The 24,248-nt window shown below is 44.4% G+C and overlaps 1 protein-coding gene across 1 annotated transcript in view; it reads left to right on the top strand.

Annotated features, from left to right (window-relative positions):
- Positions 1 to 1,959: 1,959 nt before the first annotated feature.
- Positions 1,960 to 24,248, top strand: part of LOC106609646 (hepatocyte growth factor) — a 40,927-nt gene continuing 18,638 nt past the window's right edge. The window contains exons 1-11 of the mRNA XM_082977786.1: positions 1,960 to 2,251; positions 6,010 to 6,163; positions 6,476 to 6,588; positions 7,199 to 7,313; positions 12,235 to 12,377; positions 13,021 to 13,141; positions 13,829 to 13,947; positions 18,791 to 18,956; positions 19,119 to 19,252; positions 22,839 to 22,932; positions 24,222 to 24,248. The exon at positions 24,222 to 24,248 is cut by the window's right edge and continues 95 nt beyond it. Of these exons, the coding sequence (XP_082833912.1) occupies positions 2,191 to 2,251; positions 6,010 to 6,163; positions 6,476 to 6,588; positions 7,199 to 7,313; positions 12,235 to 12,377; positions 13,021 to 13,141; positions 13,829 to 13,947; positions 18,791 to 18,956; positions 19,119 to 19,252; positions 22,839 to 22,932; positions 24,222 to 24,248 (1,247 nt within the window). The 5' untranslated portion in view covers positions 1,960 to 2,190. The remainder of the gene's footprint in view (positions 2,252 to 6,009; positions 6,164 to 6,475; positions 6,589 to 7,198; positions 7,314 to 12,234; positions 12,378 to 13,020; positions 13,142 to 13,828; positions 13,948 to 18,790; positions 18,957 to 19,118; positions 19,253 to 22,838; positions 22,933 to 24,221) is intronic.

Raw genomic sequence — 24,248 nt, 5'->3', positions numbered from 1 at the left:
CGCTGACCTAACATAATCATATGGTTTGCTTTCGCCGTAAAGCCTTTTTGAAATCAGACACTGTGGCTGGATTAACAAGAAGTAAAGCTTTAAAATGGTGTATAATACTTGTATGTTTGAGGAATTTATGAGATTTTTGTTGTTTTGAATTTGGCACCCTGCACTTTCACTGGCTGTTGTCATATCGATCCCACTAACGGGATTCAAGCCATAAGAAGTAGCCGCCCCACCACCACAGAAAGCACTGAGCTAGGGTGAAACACCTGTATTTTGGAGCTGCCTTATTCAAGAAAGCAAAAAAATAGATAAAGTTTGTGTGTGGCTTTATTAATGCAATGATTTTATATATATATATATATATATATATATATATATATATATATATATATATATATATATATTTTTTTTACATTGTTTGCAAACTGATACGTGACACATATTAATGCCAAAATAACAGGCTAAACTGGCGGGGCTAAACAGGTGGTGCTCAAAACAGGTGCCCTGAATGAGGGGTTGCCACTGCCTCTCTCCTTCTCTCTCTAGAGCTCTTTCTCTCTCTAGAGCTCTTTCTTACCGGCTGCCCATTAACGGTTGAAGTGTCCACGGGTTTGTTTCGTGTCCAAAACGCAGGAAAACATACTGGTTAAACAAAAAGCCCGGCTGGCTGGTACCTAAAATGGGATGGTTTCCAGCTGTGTTTGTCCCCCTCCCGCTCACTCGCCACACCAAGAGCAAAACGCCATACTGTAGGACTGTCACTGTCACCCAAAAGCGCTCCCGATGGGATGCCGCCATGAAACCCGAAAGGCAGCCTGAAGCTACTGTCTATCAGCTCTTTATACGTCGTTATGATGTGGGTCTGGGACTGAAATTACTGGCATGGCATTTTATTACTGTCCCAGAAATCTGATGGCAAGCCATTGCTTTGGGGCAGCGTTCCAAGTTAAAGGCGGCCTGCCTCCAACATTCCTGCGTTCTCAACTTCTCAGTCCTTACTATGTTCAGTTTATTTCGTATTTTGGGGCATTTCTGATGATTATCTTAGTACATGCTGCGATTTAGAATGTAAGCAAATAAACTAAATGATTATTTTACCCCAATCATATTTTATCTAAAATATTGCTTTTGCTTGGACATATAAAAACAAAATATATATGCATTTGTCTCGTGGCATCTGCGGCATTCGCTGCAATATTCTCCAGTAGGCCTATATTTTGTTTCTCTCGTTTTGGAATTATCACTCATCTATACCACTCATGAGCCTACCCTATGAGCACAGACTTTTTAAAAAACGTTGAAAATAGGTTACGTCGTTAAAAATACTTTGAAAGTACATATTTCAACCAGTTTTGCTCACTGGGTACGTTCTTTTAACATAAACTATAGCCAACTACTTGGAACTTGCATTCCACAAATTCTCTATTTCATTTTGGGGAAGATAACTTAATCCATGTGTTCAGGAATAAAAACAAAAATCCACTGTCTTTGTTATGGGTCACAGGAGTTACCTAGACTAATCCCCATGCGTTTAGGTGCAAGGCGTTTTTTTGCGCATTTTGCCAGCACTTAGGTCATTAGGGGCCTTAATCAATGCGCTGCATAAAGTTTATACATGCATGTGCAAATCATCCCAGTTTAATCTGCAACTTCAGCCAAAAATCGGAAAAGTGTGTGGGGGGAGATCAAGCCTACTTCTCAAACATTTTTTCATATTTTATCATCAACCCAGTCCCGCTGAATCATTGGACCCGTACGCATTCTGTCCAGCTGTATTCAAATGTGCCATATGAAACCAAAATGCATAAACTTCTACATATTAGCTCTCAGTCTATTACAAGGGAAATGACATGTATCCGGTTTGGTATCACCTCCAGCTGTTTAAGATAAACAAGTTGACAAACGCACTTTGCGTGTGGCTGTGGAAACTGGCTGAAGAAGGGACGAGAGTGCGGTTAAAGTGCTGGTTAATTGCCGCGCAGCTGGGGGAGGGGAACCGGTTTGATAAAGCGGACTGGGGGGTTGAACCAAGGACGGCTTCTTTCCATTAAAGGGGGGCATCGCTGGCTGCACTGTGGGCTCTTCCTGTTAATCCCAGATCGGACCATATAAACAGGTATAACGCGGAGAGGACGTTCAATCAATCCCCGCCGTAAACCTTGGATTAGGATAATACACTTTACTCCATCAAAGATGAAGGCAGATATCTGGATTTACAAACTTTTCTTGTGTTTTGTGCTCGCTGTGAATTCAGGTAAATCTTACTAGGCAATATGACCTAACGGTAAACTATGTATAGCCTACATAGGCCGTCATTAATATTCGGTTTAGCGGCTGTGCATATAGGCTATATCATTTTCATAGGCATGAAAGGGAACGAGTTCTCTAAATATATCACACAGATCAGAAGACTTGTAAGTGAAATGGATTGAAGTCTAGCACTTCCACAGACCAATCATTTATAACCTACGTTTAACTGGCCTGCAGACTTTTACTTTTGCGCAGAAATATTGCATATGTCATGAAGACTAAAATGTTTATTTTGTACTGGTAGCCTAAACGTAAAACATTATTGAATTAGTGGTTGATACATTGATACGCTGCAACATCTATCAAAATCCACAGTGGTAATCAACGGTCTGAATTATTTGGAGGAATTTGATACTGGATGATATAGTAATTGGAATGTGTCGAGGTGGCCATGTCTTTGGTTTGACCCTATGTGTGCATTAGCTGGCTGGTGCTGCAGGGAATGCGCCTTGCGCTTTGGCATGTAGGCTAAGGTAACACGATGATGCTGCTTAGTAGAGAGGATCATTTGTGCAACACTGATTTTTGGTCAAAATGCAACAGATATTCTCAGTTTCAAAGATTTTCTTTAAAAAAAAGAGGCCTATATTGATCGTTGCCTATATCAGTGTTAGGCTATATTAATGAAATGGGCCGAGTGGTTCAATTGACTCGTAAGAAAATGTGCATATCAGTGAGAAATGACTTTATGTTTTCACTGTCATAAATACCTAATGTATGTAGGTCTAATGCATGCGTTATGCGCGGCCATCTGCGTAAAGGTAACTATACTACACATCAAAGAGTTAGACCCTCTGCGCTGCAGGCACGTTTTTGAAGTGCGTCTGCTGGCGCTATAACTGCTTTGTCATTAACATTTTGTCATAGGTCATGGTCATTTATGTAATAGGCTCTTTACTGTCCCTGGAACGATAACTGCATAGCTACTGAAATCATTTAGTGCAGCTATCCACGCAACTGATATGTTGATCTAATCAAGCTAGACTGAAAACACCTAAATAGACCTTTAACTAACTGCTCAGAGAAAATGACAAATGAACTTAAGTTTAATTCCTGAGCTGAGTCAAGGTACATTTAATTGCATTGGTTAAACCCAGTGGATGTTGTGCGCATGCCCGAATAGTCAGATTGGGAATCCCGCGTGTGCGCGCAGAGGTGAGCTGCACTCTAGCCACATCTGGACGCAGAGCCGAGTTCCATTAACACCCTCGCACATTTTCACTTACACAGATTTAATGCGTATGCAAATTCGATACCGAGACGCACCTTTAACCGGTTCCTTTGCTGTTTAAAGAGGAGGTGCGTTTTATTGGATACAGGTCCTCTCCACTTTGGAAAAAGGAACGGAACCCCTCATCCGACATTGACATGTTTAACGTTAATGCCAAGATAGTGGACTAAAACCTAATCCGATAATACCAACCCGAAGTTTGTCTTTTGGCATCACTCCAAAAAGAAAACTCGTACTATATCTGACCAACGTTGGTCAATTAAAAAAACTAATACGACTCAATCTAATATTGCGTCGGTGAGATAACGGAATGTCTCTTTCTCTCTGTCTGAGGGAGAGGAAGAGTCTAAGTGAAGTGTAATTGCGCGGCGTGAGGAGGGATGCATGTTAGAACAACAGCGTGATGAGTTCCAGATCTAGTACTAATGCTGCCCAGGCATTGTGTCCTCCCAGAACCCATTCCGACCGCGGGGAGTCCCACAGACAGCACAGTGAGCTGCAGAGTACAGACACAACGAATTGTCTCTGATGTGGTTTCTTAAATTCAAAACTCCTAAGCACTTTTCAATTGAGAATATTTCACTCTGGCCACAAATGATGAAGGAAAGACTACATCACTTAAGTATATGCTCTTTAAATACTTTATTTATGGATTCTCAATAATGAGAACTCTGAGAGACCATGTGATAACAAGTTTATTATCGTCAGTCCTATAAAACAATTCACACCAAAAGTATGTCTAGTTGTAACTTCTCACATGTTCAGTTGAGGTCCCTGTGGCTTTCTGATATGTAACTTCATATCTGCCAGGGGACATTATCAACCCTTAAAGGTCTAAGCCGTTGGGGAGGTCTACTAAGCTAACATATGGAATTGTTCTAAGATGGTCATACCATGGATCATTTAGCTATTTGAGTTACAATTTTAGGACCCCTGTAGGTATCAAAAACATATATTCAAATATTTAATTTGGCCTCTACTACTATAGCCCATAGAAACACATTGAATAACACATTCATAAATGGCAAAACAAACAGTCCAAAAATAAATCATAGGGAATAAGGTTTTGAAGTGTCTGCCATACATCTAAGAGATATAAGAAAGCTCAGGGTGCGGACGCCTGGAGGGTGTGTGTGAGAGAGAAATTGAGGAGACATTGAGAAGGTCGATGATCCCAAAAAACTTAGTGAACTCAGCAGTGGAGTCAAATACATTGGAGGGATGATGGTTCATTGGTTCTTGCCTATAACCTGCTGACTTCACTGCTTTAATGTTAAATGATGGGGCAGCTCTCGGCTTCATACAAATTGATTGAGGGAAGCGGAGTTAGTTGTGTGTGTGTGTGTGTGTGTGTGTGTGTGTGTGTGTGTGTGTGTGTGTGTGTGTGTGTGTGTGTGTGTGTGTGTGTGTGTGTGTGTGTGTGTGTGTGTGATTGATTGATAGCCGAGATTCTGTGTGTACATGTCTGTCTGTCTACTCTCTTTCATGGTCTGTTCTCTGTCCTGTTTCAGAGTGCAGGAAGCAGTCGTTACAGCAGTACCATCTCTGTCCTGTTTCAGAGTGTAGGAAGCAGTCGTTACAGCAGTACCGTCTCTGTCCTGTTTCAGAGTGCAGGAAGCAGTCGTTACAGCAGTACCGTCTCTGTTCTGTTTCAGAGTGCTGGAAGCAGTCGTTACAGCAGTACCGTCTCTGTTCTGTTTCAGAGTGCAGGAAGCAGTCGTTACAGCAGTACCGTCTCTGTTCTGTTTCAGAGTGCAGGAAGCAGTCGTTACAGCAGTACCGTCTCTGTTCTGTTTCAGAGTGCAGGAAGCAGTCGTTACAGCAGTACCGTCTCTGTTCTGTTTCAGAGTGCAGGAAGCAGTCGTTACAGCAGTACCGTCTCTGTTCTGTTTCAGAGTGCAGGAAGCAGTCGTTACAGCAGTACAGTTTCTGTCCTGTTTCAGAGTGCAGGAAGCAGTCGTTACAGCAGTACCGTCTCTGTTCTGTTTCAGAGTGCAGGAAGCAGTCGTTACAGCAGTACCGTCTCTGTTCTGTTTCAGAGTGCAGGAAGCAGTCGTTACAGCAGTACCGTCTCTGTTCTGTTTCAGAGTGCAGGAAGCAGTCGTTACAGCAGTACCGTCTCTGTTCTGTTTCAGAGTGCAGGAAGCAGTCGTTACAGCAGTACCATCTCTGTCCTGTTTCAGAGTGCAGGAAGCAGTCGTTACAGCAGTACCATCTCTGTCCTGTTTCAGAGTGCAGGAAGCAGTCGTTACAGCAGTACAGTCTCTGTCCTGTTTCAGAGTGCAGGAAGCAGTCGTTACAGCAGTACAGTCTCTGTCCTGTTTCAGAGTGCAGGAAGCAGTCGTTACAGCAGTACCGTCTCTGTTCTGTTTCAGAGTGCAGGAAGCAGTCGTTACAGCAGTACCGTCTCTGTTCTGTTTCAGAGTGCAGGAAGCAGTCGTTACAGCAGTACCGTCTCTGTTCTGTTTCAGAGTGCAGGAAGCAGTCGTTACAGCAGTACCAGAAGAGTGAGGACACCAGGCTGCTGTGTCCAGACTGCCCCCAGCCCTCCATGGTCAAGAACAGCCGCTCGCTGGAGCACTGTGCTCGCAAGTGCAGCAAGAACAAGAAAACCTTCACCTGCAGGTGCATCTCACACAAACAAAGAAGATGGTCATAGAGACAGATGCATGCAAAACAAAATGCACAACTGTTTCACACACGTTTCTCTCACTCACTCACTCACTCACTCACTCACTCACTCACTCACTCACTCACTCACTCACTCACTCACTCACTCACTCACTCACTCACTCACTCACTCACTCACTCACTCACTCACTGTTTCTCCATCTTTCTCTCTCCAGTGACCTACATTTTCCCTCTTTCCCCCTCCTCCCTTCATATTTCTTATCACCCAGTGCTTATCTCTCAACTACTTCCTGTCTGTTCTTACAGGGCATTCTACTTTGACCATCAAAACAGGAAATGCCACTTGCTTCCCTTTGACCGCTTCATGGACGGTGCTCACAGGGAACACAGGGTGAACTTTGACCTTTATGAGAAAAAAGGTAAATTAAACTGTTGACTTTAGCTCAAACATTACATTTTAGCCTTACACTGTCACTTTTCCCCCTCCAAAGCTTCATAAAAGGTTGTCTTGGGAAAAAACGCTGTATAACCGTTAATGTTGACTTAGCGAGATCTGCCTCAAACATGGCATTTTACACTCTCTCTATTTTCTCCGAAACGTTCTGAAATGTCAGTGGAAAGTTTATAGAAGTTTATAGCAATGCAGATATGTTGTTTGTTTAGAGTGATGGTTCTTGTGGTGTGACGGATCCTCCGAGCTTGACTTTCTAAGGTTTAAGAGCTCTCGATGTCTGTTGACACAACAACTGCCTTCCCGCTCTAGTTATGTAGCTCCAGTGGACAGAGATGTGCACACAAACACGCGGTGAACCAACCAGAGCATAAACAACATGGCCGCTGTTTACAGTTTGGACGCAAGGGATTGTTTAAGCTGTGGAGTCTCGCGCTTGAGAATTGATGAAACGCCCCAAAGTGACATTTAATTAACTTTAGGGAGCTATATCTTCCATGCGAATAATGACAGTGTTTTGCTAACTCTGACATGAATGTTTGTGTCTCTCTCTTTCTCTCTCGTCTTGGCATTTTTAGATTATGTGAGGGAGTGTATCATCGGTTCCGGGGTGAACTACAAAGGCAGGAGGGCGGTAACCAAGTCCAACATTCCTTGTCAGTCATGGACTGAATCCTTCCCTCACGAACACACGTAATTTTCTCTATTTTACTTAATTTTTAAATGTTATTTTTCTGTGGGGTTCACAGATTTGTCAGTCTGTGGTTTTTCTATGGTTTTGTTAGAGAGTTGGGCATTCTAGGCTAAAGTGGGATTATTGGGTGATATACTCTGGTTAATGAGTTGAGCTACGTCTGTGTAAAACTCTTTGAGACACTTATACATCACGTTAACACTGTAGCGTTATGACACACATACACACCCACCCACATCCTACCCCCCTGGACCTATCCCGTCTTACATGGCTCTAGTTAAACAATGACCAAATTGTCAGAGAGGGAGGGAGGGCTGGCAGAAAGGAAAGAGGAAAGGTCATCAAGTACAGTAGGTACAGCAGGAAAAGCTCTCAGGTTAAGCTAAGCGAGACCAGTGAATATCTAATGATGGTTTGGAGCCAGGTTCTTGTTAGCACTGCTCGTTAGCCACAAGACATTTCAATGTTTGGGGTCGGAGAGGAAAGAGAGAGAGAGGCCGAGAGAGGAGATAAGGGAGATTAAATTAAAGAAGAGTGGAGAGAGAAAGAGGGAGGGATGTGAATGAAAGAGAGAAAGCAGGCAGGGAAAGGGGGAGATAGAGAGAGAGATGGATAGAGAGAGGAAAAGAAAGAAACATAAGGAAGGAGAGAGAGTAGAGAGAGTAGAGAGAGAGTAGATATAGAGAGAGAAAGAGAGTGTAGAGATAGAGAGTGCAGAGATAGAGAGTAGAGAGAGAGTAAAGAAAGAGAGTGCAGAGAGATAGAGAGAGAGAGTAGAGATGTATAGACTGAGGTCATGTTCTATGTGCTCTCCAGCTGAGCTCACTAAGCCACCGACATGAGAAAAATGCGAGCCTCCGACCCAGATGAAAATACAGGGCCCACTCTCACTTCCCCCAGGACACCTTGACTCTCCCCCTCCGCCCCCTCCTCCCCTCCCCCCTTGATCAGCCGGCAGATTATTCATGCGAACTGTCTGACTGATTGAATGAATCACATATGCACAGACAGATAGGGAGATGGATATGCATACAGACCCCCACACAAATGGACAGATGTACAGACACCTCTCTCTCTCTCTCCCTCTTTCTCTCTCTCTATCTACACTCTCTATCTACACTCTCTATCTACACTCTCTCTCTTTCTCTCTCTCTCTGACACACACACACACACACACACACACTATTGCATTCCCCCCCTTTCCACTGTAGACCTCTAAATATTCCTGCATTTGATATACAGCATAGTTCAGCGACCTTTTCTGACGAGTAACCAAATTCATCGTAGCACCCTCCAGTTTAACCACAACACAAGTCTGTTCCCCTCTCCTTAAGGGGTGAGAGTTGCAGTTGGCTAGCGTGAGACTGTCCCAATGTGTGAGGATTACACATAATGAAGCATGCATCAGTTGGGTTTCATGTAACTATTATTGTAATGCTTGACTGATCACTGATCACAGAGCCTGCTGCTTTTCTCTTCTACCGGATCATTAATTGCACACCCCTGGTGTCCCAAGTATAAATCAGTCCCTGATTAGAGGGGAATCACACACCTGGTGTCCCAGGTATAAATCAGTCCCTGATTAGAGGGGAACAATGGAAAAAAGAGGTCCAGAGTTGAGTTTGAGGGCTCTAGTGTTTTTATCTGGTTCCAGGTTTCCTGATGTATTTTGAAGATGTTTGAGTTTTTATCCCCAATGCAGGTTGCTGTAACGTAGAGGTCAATGTTGATATTCTGGTAGAGTTCTTCATTGTAACATTTTGAACTTGTTGTATCATTTCCTCCTGGATCATAATGCTGTCACTTCAGCATGCAGTCTTCCAGTTTACTGGGGCTAAATCTAAAGACAAGCTGGTGTGTTTATCCTCGTCCAGAGAGAGATGGGGAGAGAAAGACACACACACACACACACAGAGAGAGAGAGAGACGCACACACAGAGAGAGAGAGAGTGAGAGACATCGAGAGAGAGAAAGACACATGAGAGAGAGACACAGAGAGAGACAAAGAGAGAGAGAGAGACACAGCGAGACACAGTGAGAAAGACACAGTGAGAGAGACACAGTGAGGTGGACACAGCAAAACACAGAGAGAGAGAGACACAGCGAGACAGAGAGAGAGACACAGTGAGAGAGACACAGTGAGACACAGTGAGAGAGACACAGTGAGAGAGACGTAGCGAGACACAGAGAGAGAGAGACAGAGTGAGAGAGACACAGCGAGACACAGAGAGAGAGAGAGAGAGACACAATGAGAGAGACACAGCGAGACACAGTGAGAGAGACACAGTGAGACACAGTGAGAGACACACAGTGAGAGAGACGTAGCGAGACACAGAGAGAGAGAGACACAGTGAGACACAGAGAGAGAGAGAGACACAGTGCGAGAGACACAGTGAGAGAGACGTAGCGAGACACAGAGAGAGAGAGACACAGCGAGACACAGTGAGAGACACACAGTGAGAGAGACATAGCGAGACACAGTGAGAGAGACACAGTGAGACACAGAGAGAGAGAGAGACACAGTGCGAGAGACACAGTGAGAGAGACGTAGCGAGACACAGAGAGAGAGAGACACAGCGAGACACAGTGAGAGACACACAGTGAGAGAGACATAGCGAGACACAGTGAGAGAGACACAGTGAGAGAGACACAGTGATGAAAGAGGGAGAGGTCCAAAGAGAGAGCCAGACCTATGTGCATAGTGTCTGCCTGCAACACCATAGGGACCCCTCCTCGACAAGGAGATGAATAGTTGGCTAACATCTGTTAGCCCAACATCATTACTTTCTTTCCCCCTCTATACTGTACATACAGACAGGCAGACAGACAGGCAGGCAATAAATCTTCTTACTGGCTCCTATCTCTCCTCATGTGGAGCTGGGGGTGCAGCTCACCAGATAAAGCCTTTAAAAAGCCTTAAAGTGAAATCCTGTATTTTTTTAAAATGACATTCTGATAGACTTTTATGACGTTAAAGGAACGTGTCGATATGTTAATGAGTAGGACTCAACTCATGGTTTGTTTGGCTGTTGGAAAGCAGGCAGGCAGTCGGTCAGGTCCAAGTCGAAGTTTGTCCCTGTCCAAAATAAGCTCCTAGCTCCTTGGTACAACATGTAGTTGCAACTTAATGGTATAGGTGCAAGTAATATGGTCAGATCTACACTAGTGTCTAGGGTGCTTGTGGTTGTCTCTGGACTGGGCATTGGACTACCACATGGATGGAAGGGTTTTGGTTCATAGCAGACTGGACTCCCACTATTTTGCTGAAGACTCTCTCATGGTCTAAGTTAGATCTCTGCGATTCCTCTGGCAATGGAATGAGTGATGTTGTGCATTAGTGGAGTTCTATGGAGACCGAAGGGCACAGGGGGGAGTGCCGAGCCGGCTCTCCCCCAAGAAAGGGCCCTGCCGTTGGGGTTGAGGGCTGAGCCGAGCTGCTGATAGGAAGGTCCCTCTGTTTTTCTTTCTCTTCATTTTTTTATTCTCCATCTCTCAGCATCTCTTCTGTTGCTCTCTTTCCAAGTATCAGCATCTCTTCTGTTGCTCTCTTTCCATGTCTCAGCATCTCTTCTGTTGCTCTCTTTCCAAGTATCAGCATCTCTTCTGTTGCTCTCTTTCCATGTCTCAGCATCTCTTCTGTTGCTCTCTTTCCATGTCTGCAGCATCTCCTCTGTTACTCTCTATCCATGTCTGCAGCATCTCCTCTGTTACTCTCTTTCCATGTCTCAGCATCTCTTCTGTTGCTCTCTTTCCATGTCTGCAGCATCTCCTCTGTTACTCTCTTTCCATGTCTCAGCATCTCTTCTGTTACTCTCTTTCCATGTCTGCAGCATCTCTTCTGTTGCTCTCTTTCCATGTCTGCAGCATCTCCTCTGTTACTCTCTTTCCATGTCTCCAGCATCTCTTCTGTTGCTCTCTTTCCATGTCTCCAGCATCTCTTTTTTGGTATTTTTATTTCTCCATCATCTGTTTCACTCTCTTTCTCTCCCTCCATTATCCCTCTGTTTCTCTCTATTTTTTTCTCTCCCCCCCCTCTCTCTCTCTCTCCTTCCCCCTCGCTCTCTCTCTCTCCTTCCCCCTCTCTCTCTCTCTCTCTCTCTCTCCTTCCCCCTCTCTCTCAGTTGGTGGGAAGACAGGGTCTGTGGTAGGGCTGAATACGGAGGTGTTGAAAAGCCAGCTTTTCATCATCCACGCTTTTCAGTAGATGAATATTAGTGTACATTTATCTGGCATGGCCCCATTGTTACAGGCTATATGCTTCACATGGTGCTTTTACTCCCAAAAGGTGTGTGTGTGTGTCCATGTGTGTCTCCCCTGACCCTTCCGCTGAACTAATGTACAAAGCAGAAGAAATAGATTATGTTTGAATTTGTGAAGTTGGCGAAAACAAGAAATGTTTGAGCTGCTGTTTCTGATTCGTAGTTGTGTGGTGAAATCCCTGTTGTGAGACTCTGTGCATGTGTAGCAGTAACTGGCTGACTTACAGGTCAGACTGGAAGCATTTACTGGTGGATTGGCCTGAGGGCATGGAATGAATGGAATAAGGAACCCTGGTAATATAGTGAGATGTGAAGGGATGATATACTAGAAGGTAATATTTTCTATTTTCCATACATTTTTATTACACTTTGTCTATATTACCATGGTCCAAGATAATGTAGCGATGTAGCTAAGTTAGCATGTTGCGACTCTACCAACTGTCTTTGTTTTTGGCTACATTTTTAGCGTGCTAGCCTTCGGAGCTAAGGGCCCCCAATTCGCGTCAATATCTAAGAGAAACCTACAGAAATCCCATCTTAAACAAAATGAAGTTCTACAACTTTATGAGTCCTAAAACACCAACTCCTATCGTGCCTGTCACACACATTTGGTCATTCCCACATTATGCTTAGTAGTGTTTTTCTCCACACTTTCCCTCAGCTTCCAGCCGGCGAGACTAGGCAAGAAGGACCTGAACGGGAACTTCTGCCGTAACCCCAAGAATGAGAGCAGTGGGCCCTGGTGTTTCACTACAGACCCAGAGGTCAGGCACCAAGAGTGTGGCCTGCCTCAGTGCTCCCAAGGTAACACCACAACCAGCAGAGTCCAATTACATGTTGGGGCCAGTTTCCCAGACACAGGTTAAGCCTAGTGCTGGATTTAAGAGCACTTTCAATGGAGATTATTTTTAGTCTAGGACTAGGCTTAATCTGTGCTCTGAAAACTGGCCCTTTGGTTTGCCCAACATAGACATCTTTGAAATGTATGAGGTGGTCCACATTGATATGTCATTTACTGGAGTGAAGCTGATTTGTTGGCAAAAAGCAGCCATGTTTTTGGAAGTTTTTTTCAACTGAACTCTGCTTGCTAATAGTGTACCACTACAGTCTGATAACAACCCTCTGTTATCCCGATAACAACCTAGAAAAACATATCTTGTGCTCTTGTAGCCGAACAAGAATGTTGTTTTTGATGCACCAGGGAATCCCAATTCACTACCGTGTCAAGAAATGTTTAGTATGCCAGTATCTTAGTTCTCATTGAATATTGTACAAAGATTGAGAGATAAGCATGTTGCTAGCATTATTAAAGTGATCAACTTTACAATAAGATAAAAGTCAGACTGTTTAGTCATCTTTAATCGTGTTTCCCTCTTTAATATAGTGTCGAAAATATGTTCTATGCCATTGTGGGAAGGTTGTGCTAACGTTGTTTTTGCGTTTGCAGTGGAGTGTATGAGGTGTAACGGGGAAGACTACAAAGGGCCGATGGATCACACAGAGAGTGGGAAGGAGTGTCAGAGATGGGATTCATCCAAGCCCCACAGACACCCCTACCAACCTAAAAAGTGAGTGAGGAAACCCATAACCTATGTATTTATAGCACAGTAAGTTATGGCTAACGTTACTTACTTTTAAATGAATTATTCCTTTTTATTACTTCAAAGTCAATTGTTTGTGATCTGTGGATTAGCCCACTGCTGTTAGTTAAACCACTGCTGTTAGTTAAACCACTGCTGTTAGTTAAACCACTGCTGTTAGTTAAACCACTGCTGTTAGTTAAACCACTGCTGTTAGTTAAACCACTGCTGTTAGTTAAACCACTGCTGTTAGTTAAACCACTGCTGTTAGTTAAACCTTATTGTATGCAGTGAATGTGGATGAAAGCATGAGTGACTCTCCCCCATTGACGTGTATATGTATAGTCAGACCAACCACACTGCAGTCCCTCATCAAGTTCTACACACACACACACACACACACACACACACACACACACACACACACACACACACACACACACACACACACACACACACACACACACACACACACACACACACACACACACACACACCCTACACACACACACACCCTACACACACACACACCTTACACAGCCTACACAGCTGCACAAACACTCCCTCTATCCTAATACACAGGAAATGAACACATGTAGCATAACTCTCTCTCTCTCTCTCTCTCTGTCTCTCTCTGTCTGTCTTTTTCATCTTTTTTCCTGTCTTTCTTCACAGGTACCCTGATAAAGGGCTGAATGACAACTACTGTCGGAATCCAGACAACCGTGTGCGTCCGTGGTGTTACACCATGGACCCACAAACACCCTGGGAGTACTGCAACATCAGTGTGTGTGGTGAGTGTGTGCACTTTCCTACGGTCTTCCTCTTTATCCCAAACAGTGAAAACTGTCTAATGGTACTGGTATGGCATACCAACGCTGAGAGTGTGGAAGGACACTGTGTTCTCAGTGTTCTGTTCTGTTGGGTTGTGTTCTGTTCTGTTGGGTTGTGTTCTGTTCTGTTGGGTTGTGCTGTGTTGTGCTGTGTTCTGTTGGGTTGTGCTGTGTTCTGTTGTGTTGGGTCGAGGTGGAGCAGGAAGCACTCACATAGTAAAGAAGAATAATGGATGGTACACATTTTTCTACACACACCTCGTCGGGATCCTCATTAATGCGATGTCACAGCTCCCTCTATGAGAGAGGGGCCCCCTGTCCCTCCCAATACTTTACCATTCTCTCACACACATTCCCTATTCCCTTTCAATAAACTATATATGCCCATACAACTTCACTAAACAAACCATAATCTCCCCAATAGTCCATAGCAGCGGAATAGAATACGAGACTCCCACAGAATTCAATAGAACCCTTCAATATTTCAATGTATTTATCGGTATGGGGATTCTACTGTGATCAGAGGGGAAGAGAGTGGACCACACTGAGTCTGTAGCAGGGCTTTCTAACTTTATTTAACCAGGAAACAGCCTTGACGTTAGAAACCTATTTTGCGAGGGCAACCACTGTGATTGAAGTGGTGGTTTTGGGAGTGCCAAAGTGTTTTTTGGTTGAGGGGCCACAATGGTGGTTTTGGGGATAACGAGATAAGTATTGGAGCCTTCCAAAGGAGACAGGGAGAGGCTTCGTTTGGGATATTTAGTGTTTCATGTGGCTCTAAGCTGAAAGCTATTTACCTCAGTGAGGACAAGTAGGCTGTTTGGGAGGGAGAGTTTGATGGTTTAAAACACTTAATTCAGACCACTCAAACACAACAAAGCACTATGAAACTTTTATTATTGGTCAAATCCTAACTTCCACTTCAAATTTTTACTAAGGCTGGGTTTACACAGGCAGCTTAATTCTGATCTTTTTCCACTAATTGGTATTTTCACTAATCAGATCAGCTCCTTTTGCCAATAATTGGGCAAAAGATCACAATTGGGTTGCTTGTGTAAACTTATCCTTATTCATGGGGTTCGCTGTTTGTGTGTGTGCCTGCATACGTGCATGCGCGTGATATGACATCCTGTGTGTGTGTGTGTGTGTGTGTGTGTGTGTGTGTGTGTGTGTGTGTGTGTGTGTGTGTGTGTGTGTGTGTGTGTGTGTGTGTGTGTGTGTGTGTGTGTGGGTGTGTGTGAGACGAAAAAGAGGATAGAAACCATTTTTAGACAGTTTGATATTCTTCATCCAAAGGGATGTTCAACACTGACCTTGAGCCCACGGCCCCGCCCGGCTGAGGACAGTGATTTACAACCGGGGAGTAAAAAATAATTTGTCCAGATGGATTCTGCACTGCCTAACCTGTAGATAACAAAGGTGACCCGACGTTAGATGCCGGCATGCATTACATCAAGCCAAAAGAACATCCTCCTTCTGTCCTCCTCTCCAAACAGTCCCTTCCTTTTTTTTCTGTCCGCGGCTCATTTATCAAACAGTATAGAAGCACAAATCCGGAGGGGTTGCAGAAATTCCAACAAATCCGCCCCTGTACACTGTAACATGAAAAAGCGGAGTTCAGAGATTTTTCGGGATCGTTTTTTGGAGGCCGGAGGGCCAGGAAGCCTTGTTAAGCGGGCTGAATGCAGGGTTGTTTGGCTTGGCAGTGAGTACCACATCCATCAGGCCTTCGTTATAGTAGCTACCCAAGCAATGGGGATCTAGCTAGGCTCAACCCACACATGCACGTTCTTCCTGCCAAAACCTGGTATGGTACACTGTACACCATGAATGAGGCCAGTATAGGATAGAGGGGATTCGCAGATGCTAGATAGTAGAGATTCCATTTTGTAGCCTTTTGTAGAGCTTTGAGATCTATGTTTGAAAAGTACTTAACAGATAAAGATATCAGATACCCAAACTAAACCTGTCTAAACTCCCCAAAAAATCTGTTGGATATCAGAAACTCAGATTTTCAGATACTCTTCATCTGTTTATATACCCACTTTGTCCTGACACTCAGATATGTGATACCCAATACCCTATAACCTACCCTGGCTGTCCAGTCTGTTTGTGCAATTAGCCTACTACTCTCTGTGTTCGTTTATTGAATGGAATGACAGAGATAGAAGAGTTGGCTACAGCCCATTCCCATTAGTCTCATAATGTAAGTCTGTTGTAGTGTTGGTTTCGGTATGTCTCGTGGTGGGGCACCACTGTTTTGGATAAATAGACAGATTATAGACCATACAGTACTACAGATATAGGATGTTAATTTGATCACTCTTATTTTGCTGAGAATTTTCCTGCACTGTGGAAAATGCAGAGGTTTGTGATTTACATAAGTTCAATGAAAACTCGTACACACGGTATATTAACAGTATTGCACTTTTCATCTAGCCAACTTTTATCCAGCTAATAGCCTAACCACCGATCAAGCAACATTATGGACTGAACAGGATTATTTTGCTTCGATAATGCTGGTAAAATTAAGATCCTACATCTGTACTGACTGTTTAGGATCATTTGTCTCTAGGCTAAACATGACCCATTCTCTGTGAGATTCATCTTTCTTTTCCCTCTCTCCCTCTTTTCTTTCTCCCTCCTTCCTGCCTCTCTCTCTCCCTCCTGCCTTCTCTGTCTGGATTCTCTCTCTCTCTCCCTCCTGCCTTCTCTGTCTGGATTCTCTCTCTCCCTCCGGTCTTCTCTGTCTGGTTTCTCTCTCTCTCTCCCTCATGCCTTCTCTGTCTGGTTTCTCTCTCTCTCTCCCTCATGCCTTCTCTGTCTGGTTTCTCTCTCTCCTCTCCCTCCTGCCTTCTCTGTCTGGTTTCTCTCTCTCTCTCCCTCATGCCTTCTCTGTCTGGTTTCTCTCTCTCTCTCCCTCATGCCTTCTCTGTCTGGTTTCTCTCTCTCTCTCTCCCTCCTGCCTTCTCTGTCTGGTTTCTCTCTCTCTCTCCCTCATGCCTTCTCTGTCTGGTTTCTCTCTCTCTCTCCCTCATGCCTTCTCTGTCTGGTTTCTCTCTCTCCCTCATGCCTTCTCTGTCTGGTTTCTCTCTCTCTCTCCCTCATGCCTTCTCTGTCTGGTTTCTCTCTCTCTCTCCCTCATGCCTTCTCTGTCTGGTTTCTCTCTCTCTCTCCCTCATGCCTTCTCTGTCTGGTTTCTCTATCTCTCTCCCTCATGCCTTCTCTGTCTGGTTTCTCTCTCTCCCTCATGCCTTCTCTGTCTGGTTTCTCTCTCTCCCTCCTGTCTTCTCTGTCTGGTTTCTCTCTCTCTCTCCCTCATGCCTTCTCTGTCTGGTTTCTCACTATCTCTCCCTCCTGCCTTCTCTGTCTGGTTTCTCTCTCTCCCTCCTGTCTTCTCTGTCTGGTTTCTCTCTCTCTCTCCCTCCTGTCTTCTCTGTCTGGTTTCTCTCTCTCTCTCCCTCCTGTCTTCTCTGTCTGGTTTCTCTCTCTCTCTCCCTCCTGTCTTCTCTGTCTGGTTTCTCTCTCTCTCCCTCCTGTCTTCTCTGTCTGGTTTCTCTCTCTCTCCCTCCTGTCTTCTCTGTCTGGTTTCTCTCTATCTCTCCCTCCTGTCTTCTCTGTCTGGTTTCTCTCTATCTCTCCCTCCTGCCTTCTCTGTCTGGTTTCTCTCTCTCTCCCTCCTGCCTTCACTGTCTGGTTTCTCTCTCTCCCTCCTGTCTTCTCTGTCTGGTTTCTCTCTCTCTCCCTCCTGTCTTCTCTGTCTGGTTTCTCTCTCTCTCCCTCCTGCCTTCACTGTCTGGTTTCTCTCTCTCTCTCCCTCCTGCCCTCACTGTCTGGTTTCTCTCTCTCCCTCCTGCCTTCTCTGTCTGGTTTCTCTCTCTCCCTCCTGCCTTCTCTGTCTGGTTTCTCTCTCTCTCTCCCTCCTGTCTTCTCTGTCTGGTTTCTCTCTCTCCCTCATGCCTTCTCTGTCTGGTTTCTCTCTCTCTCTCCTGTCTTCTCTGTCTGGTTTCTCTCTCTCTCTCTCTCTCCCCTCCTGTCTTCTCTGTCTGGTTTCTCTCTCTCTCTCTCCCTCCTGCCTTCTCTGTCTGGTTTCTCTCTCTCCCTCCTGCCCTCACTGTCTGGTTTCTCTCTCTCTCCCTCCTGTCTTCTCTGTCTGGTTTCTCTCTCTCTCTCTCCCTCCTGCCTTCTCTGTCTGGTTTCTCTCTCTCCCTCCTGTCTTCTCTGTCTGGTTTCTCTCTCTCTCTCTCCCTCCTGCCTTCTCTGTCTGGTTTCTCTCTCTCCCTCCTGTCTTCTCTGTCTGGTTTCTCTCTCTCCCTCATGCCTTCTCTGTCTGGTTTCTCACTATCTCTCCCTCCTGCCTTCTCTGTCTGGTTTCTCTCTCTCCCTCCTGTCTTCTCTGTCTGGTTTCTCTCTCTCTCTCCCTCCTGTCTTCTCTGTCTGGTTTCTCTCTCTCTCTCCCTCCTGTCTTCTCTGTCTGGTTTCTCTCTCTCTCTCCCTCCTGTCTTCTCTGTCTGGTTTCTCTCTCTCTCCCTCCTGTCTTCTCTGTCTGGTTTCTCTCTCTCCCTCCTGTCTTCTCTGTCTGGTTTCTCTCTCTCCCTCCTGCCTTCTCTGTCTGGTTTCTCCCCTGTCAACCTCTTTACATTCTTCTTTCTGTCTATCATCTCCCCTCATCTTATCTATCACTCATCTCTCATCCTAAATCCTCTTTCTCTCTCTCTCTCTCGTCCCTATACCCACCCCCCTCTCTATGTTTTCATCCCTCTCTCTCTCAACTTCCTTCTTCTTCTCAACCTCTCTGTCTCAGACCCAGGTAATGGCTCTGATGTGGACGCTACATCGTCGTGTTTCAGCGAGCAGGGACAGAGTTACCACGGTACTGTGAGCGTCACCCCGTCGGGCGTCACATGTCAACGCTGGGACTCCCAGTTCCCCCATAACCACACCTACAGCCCGCAGAACTACAAGTGCAAGTGAGTGATGATGTCATTCATTACCCACATGGGTTTTCTTTTGTTTCTGTCACTGGTACGAGAAATATAGGGAAACGGACACATACAGTCATATTATTACGTATGTCCACTTGGGAAGCACCTATTTAACTGGTGTGTACTTATCTCTCTCTTACATCACAGAGACCTGAGAGAGAACTACTGTCGGAACCCAGATGGTGCAGAGATCCCATGGTGCTTCACTACAGATCCTAACCAGAGACTAGCCTTCTGCACCAATATACCCCGGTGTGAGACAGAGAACATCGACACAGAAGGTGAGACACAGTTTTGTTTTCCAGTTGACATGATCCTTCAACTCTGCACCCAAAGACTTTGATGGAAGGACTATTGTGTTGAGCATGCCAATTATTGATTCTACTGAGACACAACAGCACACAGCACACTAGCCCCATACAAAACATCAGAATCACCACCACCTTTATTCACTTAGTACACCCAGAATTACATGTTGTGTTATGGTTCTCCCACAGTAAACAGACTGAATAGACAGCATCATTTACATGAATAATAATATTGAATTTACAAAAATCCACATGCGATATGTACACATTAATCAGCAAAATATATATATACATTTGAAGTCGGAAGTTTACATATACCTTACCCAAATACATTTAAACTCCTAGTAAAAATCCTAGTAAAATGTCCCTGTCTTAGGTCAGTTAGGATCACCACTTTATTTTAAGAATGTGAAATGTCAGAATAATATTAGAGAGAATGATTTATTTCAGCTTTATTTCTTTCATCACATTCCCAGTGGGTCAGAAGTTTACCTACTCAATTAGTATTTGGTAGCATTGCCTTTAAATTGTTTAACTTGGGTCAAACGTTTCTGGTAGCCTTCCACAAGCTTCCCACAATAAGTTGGGTGCATTTTGGCCCATTTCTCCTGACAGGGCTGGTGTAACTGAGTCAGGTTTGTAGGCCTCCTTGCTCGCACACACTTTTTCAGTTCTGCCCACAAATGTTTTATGGGATTGAGGTCAGGGCTTTGTGATGGCCACTCCAATACCTTGACTTTGTTGTCCTTAAGCCATTTTGCCACAACTTTGGAAGTATGCTTGAGGTCATTGTCCATTTGGAAGACCCATTTGCAACCAAGCTTTAACTTCCTGACTGATGTCTTGAGATGTTGCTTCAATATATCCACCTAATTTTCCTTCCTCATGATAACATCTATTTTGTGAAGTGCATCAGTCCCTCCTGCAGCAAAGCACCCCCACAACATGATGCTGCCACCCCCGTGCTTCACGGTTGGGATGGTGTTCTTTGGCTTGCAAGCCTCCCCCTTTTTCCTCTAACATAACGATGGTCATCATGGCCAAACAGTTCTAGTTTTGTTTCATCAGACCAGAGGACATTTCTCCAAAAAGTACGATTTTTGTCCCCATGTGCAGTTGCAAACCGTAGTCTGGCTTTTTTATGGCGGTTTTGGAGCAGTGGCTTCTTCCTTGTTGAGTGGCCTTTCAGGTTATGTCGATAGGTACAAAAGTATCTATATCCACAGTAAAACGAGTCCTATGTTTCCTCCAGCATCTTCACAAGGTCCTTTGCTGCTGTTCAGGGATTGATTTGCACTTTTCGCACCAAAGAACGTTCATCTCTAGGAGCGTGATACCTTCAGGCGTTTGGAAATTGCTTCCAAGGATGAACCAGACTTGAGGAGGTCTACAATTTTTTCTGAGGTCTTGGCTGATTTCTTTTGATTTTGCATTATGTCAAGCAAAGAGGCACTGAGTTTGAAGGTAGGCCTTGAAATACATCCACAGGTACACCTCCAATTGACTCAAATGATGTCAATTAGCCTATGAGAAGCTTCTAAAGCCATTACATCATTTTCTGGAATTTTTCAAGCTGTTTAGACACAGTCAAACTTCTGACCCACTACAATTGTGATAGAGTGAATTATAAGTGAAATAATCTGTCTGTAAACAATTGTTGGAAAAAGTACTTGTGTCATGCACAAAGTAGATGTCCTAACCGACTTGCCAAAACTATAGTTTGTTAACAAGAAATTTGTGGAGTGGTTGAAAAACGAGTTGTAATGACTCCAACCTAAGTGTATGTAAACTTCTGACTTCAACTGTATATGCATGGTACGGATGTTTAAACAATATACTGTATGCTATATGAATGACTACATATGTGGTGTAATCGGGTGTATGGCTTGCTATGTACTGTATTTGCAATTGACCTCTAAACTTCAGCTGCAATATATTGAGAATGAGCTGTGGTCGCTTACTGAATCAGACTACTGGCATTCTTCTGGGCATGATTGGTTTTGGTTTGGTTGCCCTACAAATTCATTTTCCTCAAATTACAAAAAGAAACAACAAATGGTCAGACAGCAATTCAACGTTTCCTGGAATTCTCTCTCTCACTCATACATGTCTATGCTTTTCATTTCAAAAGAGCTTTCTGGAGGAAGAGAGTGCTTTGGTCACTATAGGTACCTCTGGTTCTGCTTAGCAACAGCCGATATGGGGGAGAAATCTTCCTGGCTCTTTTATTCCATTTGGGAACCACCAACTATAGATTGGCCCAACATGTTAAATTGATCCAAACCACAAATCGAGCCCAGTTTCAACGTGCCTTTTTTACGATGGCATCAATATCAGAATGTTGTCTCTCAGTGGACCTACGCACACAAACATGTTGATTCAATGTACAATTGTAAGGCAACCAGCTGTAATAGGATTGTGAGTTTTGCTCAACAACATTTCTGTTGAACAAACTAACAATGCTATTGCAGCTGATAGCCTAACAATTTTACGGTGAATCAACATATTTTGTTCTACACTGTGGCTATAGCTGTGTTCTACACTGTGGGTATAGCTGTGTTCTACACTGTGGGTATAGCTGTGTTCTACACTGTGGGTATAGCTGTGGCTATAGCTGTGTTCTACACTGTGGCTATAGCTGTGTTCTACACTGACACTGTGGGTATAGCTGTGTTCTACACTGTGGGTATAGCTGTGGCTATAGCTGTGTTCTACACTGTGGCTATAGCTGTGTTCTACACTGTGGCTATAGCTGTGTTCTACACTGTGGGTATAGCTGTGGCTATAGCTGTGTTCTACACTGTGGCTATAGCTGTGTTCTACACTGTGGCTATAGCTGTGTTCTACACTGTGGCTATAGCTGTGTTCTACACTGTGGGTATAGCTGTGTTCTACACTGTGGGTATAGCTGTGGCTATAGCTGTGTTCTACACTGTGGCTATAGCTGTGTTCTACACTGTGGGTATAGCTGTGTTCTACACTGTGGGTATAGCTGTGTTCTACACTGTGGCTATAGCTGTGTTCTATAGCTGTGTTCTACACTGTGGCTATAGCTGTGTTCTACACTGTGGCTAAGCTGTGTTCTACACTGTGGGTATAGCTGTGTTCTACACTGTGGCTATAGCTGTGTTCTACACTGTGGCTATAGCTTTGTTCTACACTGTGGGTATAGCTGTGTTCTACACTGTGGCTATAGCTGTGTTCCACACTGTGGCTATAGCTGTGTTCTACACTGTGGCTATAGCTGTGTTCTACACTGTGGGTATAGCTGTGGGTATAGCTGTGTTCTACACTGTGGGTATAGCTGTGTTCTACACTGTGGGTGGGTATAGCTGTGGCTATAGCTGTGTTCTACACTGTGGCTATAGCTGTGTTCTACACTGTGGGTATAGCTGTGTTCTACACTGTGGGTATAGCTGTGTGTGTGCGTGCGTGCGTTTGTGTCTGTGAGAGAGCGAGAGAGATCTGTAGATGGTAATCTCAATAAACCACATATAGGGTCAGTTTAAGACTACTCAGTGTTTTATTTTCTCCTTCTCTCTATCTCTTTCTGTCCCAGATTGTTATGAGGACAATGGAGGGAATTACACAGGAAATTTATCCAAGACCAGATCAGGAATTCCCTGCGGACTGTGGGCAAATCATAGCAGCAGGTACAGTAAACCTCATACATTACACACACTTACCAGCCACACACAACTGGAACTTACCTCTCAATCCATATTCACATGAGGAAAAGTAGAACTATGGGTTCAAGCAATGTGTGTGAAGGTTTCTTTGACATTTTCAAATTCTCTGGCTTTTTCGATTAACTGTTTATTGTCGAGGTATTTCCCGTCGCTTAGAGAAAATTCCCTTGTAAATTAATAAGCTAAGCCGTAAAAACAAACAACGACAGGAAATCAGGGGCCCCACCCGGGTCAGTCCTGGGCCTGCTATTATTTGTCTAGCTGACAGAGAGGAAGCCTTACAGTGCTTCCAGTACTTCCAGAACAAGCCACCCTTGAGGGCCTTATAGTCTGCCCCTCTCTCCATATCCGTGTGCCCCCATGCTAAAGTACCGTAGCTAACGTTGGCCCTGGCTGTTAAAATTACTTAATTTAAAGGAATTTAAAAGCCAAAATGGCAGCGACAGATGGACATGTGCCAGAGCTGACCCGTGACCCCAGGAAGTGCTTTCTCGGCCCGGCAGATCAAAGCCAATCAGCTTCCCTCATGTGACCCGCAGCCAGCGAGTCTGCCCCTCGCACAAGGTCAAGGGGTCGGTGCAGAAAAATGGCGGAAAGGTTACAGCTTGTTTAATGTTGGCGGGGGAAGTGAAATTAGTTTCACACTGGCTGACAAATCGGTTTCCCTCTCCTCACATTGTGTTTTTCTGAGGGTACCAGTCAATCCTGATCCAAGCCCTCCAACAAAGTGATCATATCTAAAGATGTTCCAATTATTTTGAATGAATGAAACTGAAGGATTGGAATTGCTGTTTCAACAAGACTACCGAAGGCATCTGTTTAGGCTCAGTTTAGTCTATGTGCAGTGAAGTATACGACCAGATCTTGAGTCCACATTTACAGTGTTTGGACTGTATCTTTGAGTTGAGTCTGTAGCATCTTCCTTGTCCGAACCGTGGTGATTGCTGGGATTGCATACTTTCATATTCCCCGGAGCACTCTTCACAAAACTGCTTTGCTTCCTTGTAAGGCCTCTGCACAGCTGGAACTCTGAGGATTCACTGCCCCGATAGTAACAGCTGAGTCAAAGTTTCCAACCTGAATGCAGTTATGGTATCAGACTTTTCCATGTGTATGTGTGCGTGTGCGTGTGCGTGTGCGTGTGCGTGTGTGTGTGTGTGTGCGCGCCTATGTACAGTATATGTGTATCTACTGTATGTGTCTCTGTGTGTATGTGCTTATGCATGTGTCGTCATATATGTTGTGTTTTCCAGTGGAGAATCCAGCGTGGGTTTGGAGAG

This window comes from Salmo salar, chromosome 07, assembly GCF_965601325.2.
Source record: "Salmo salar chromosome 07, fSalSal1, whole genome shotgun sequence".
NCBI lineage: Eukaryota > Metazoa > Chordata > Actinopteri > Salmoniformes > Salmonidae > Salmo > Salmo salar.
The sequence above is the reverse complement of the archived record's forward strand: the minus strand, read 5'-3'. Positions and strand labels throughout refer to the sequence as shown.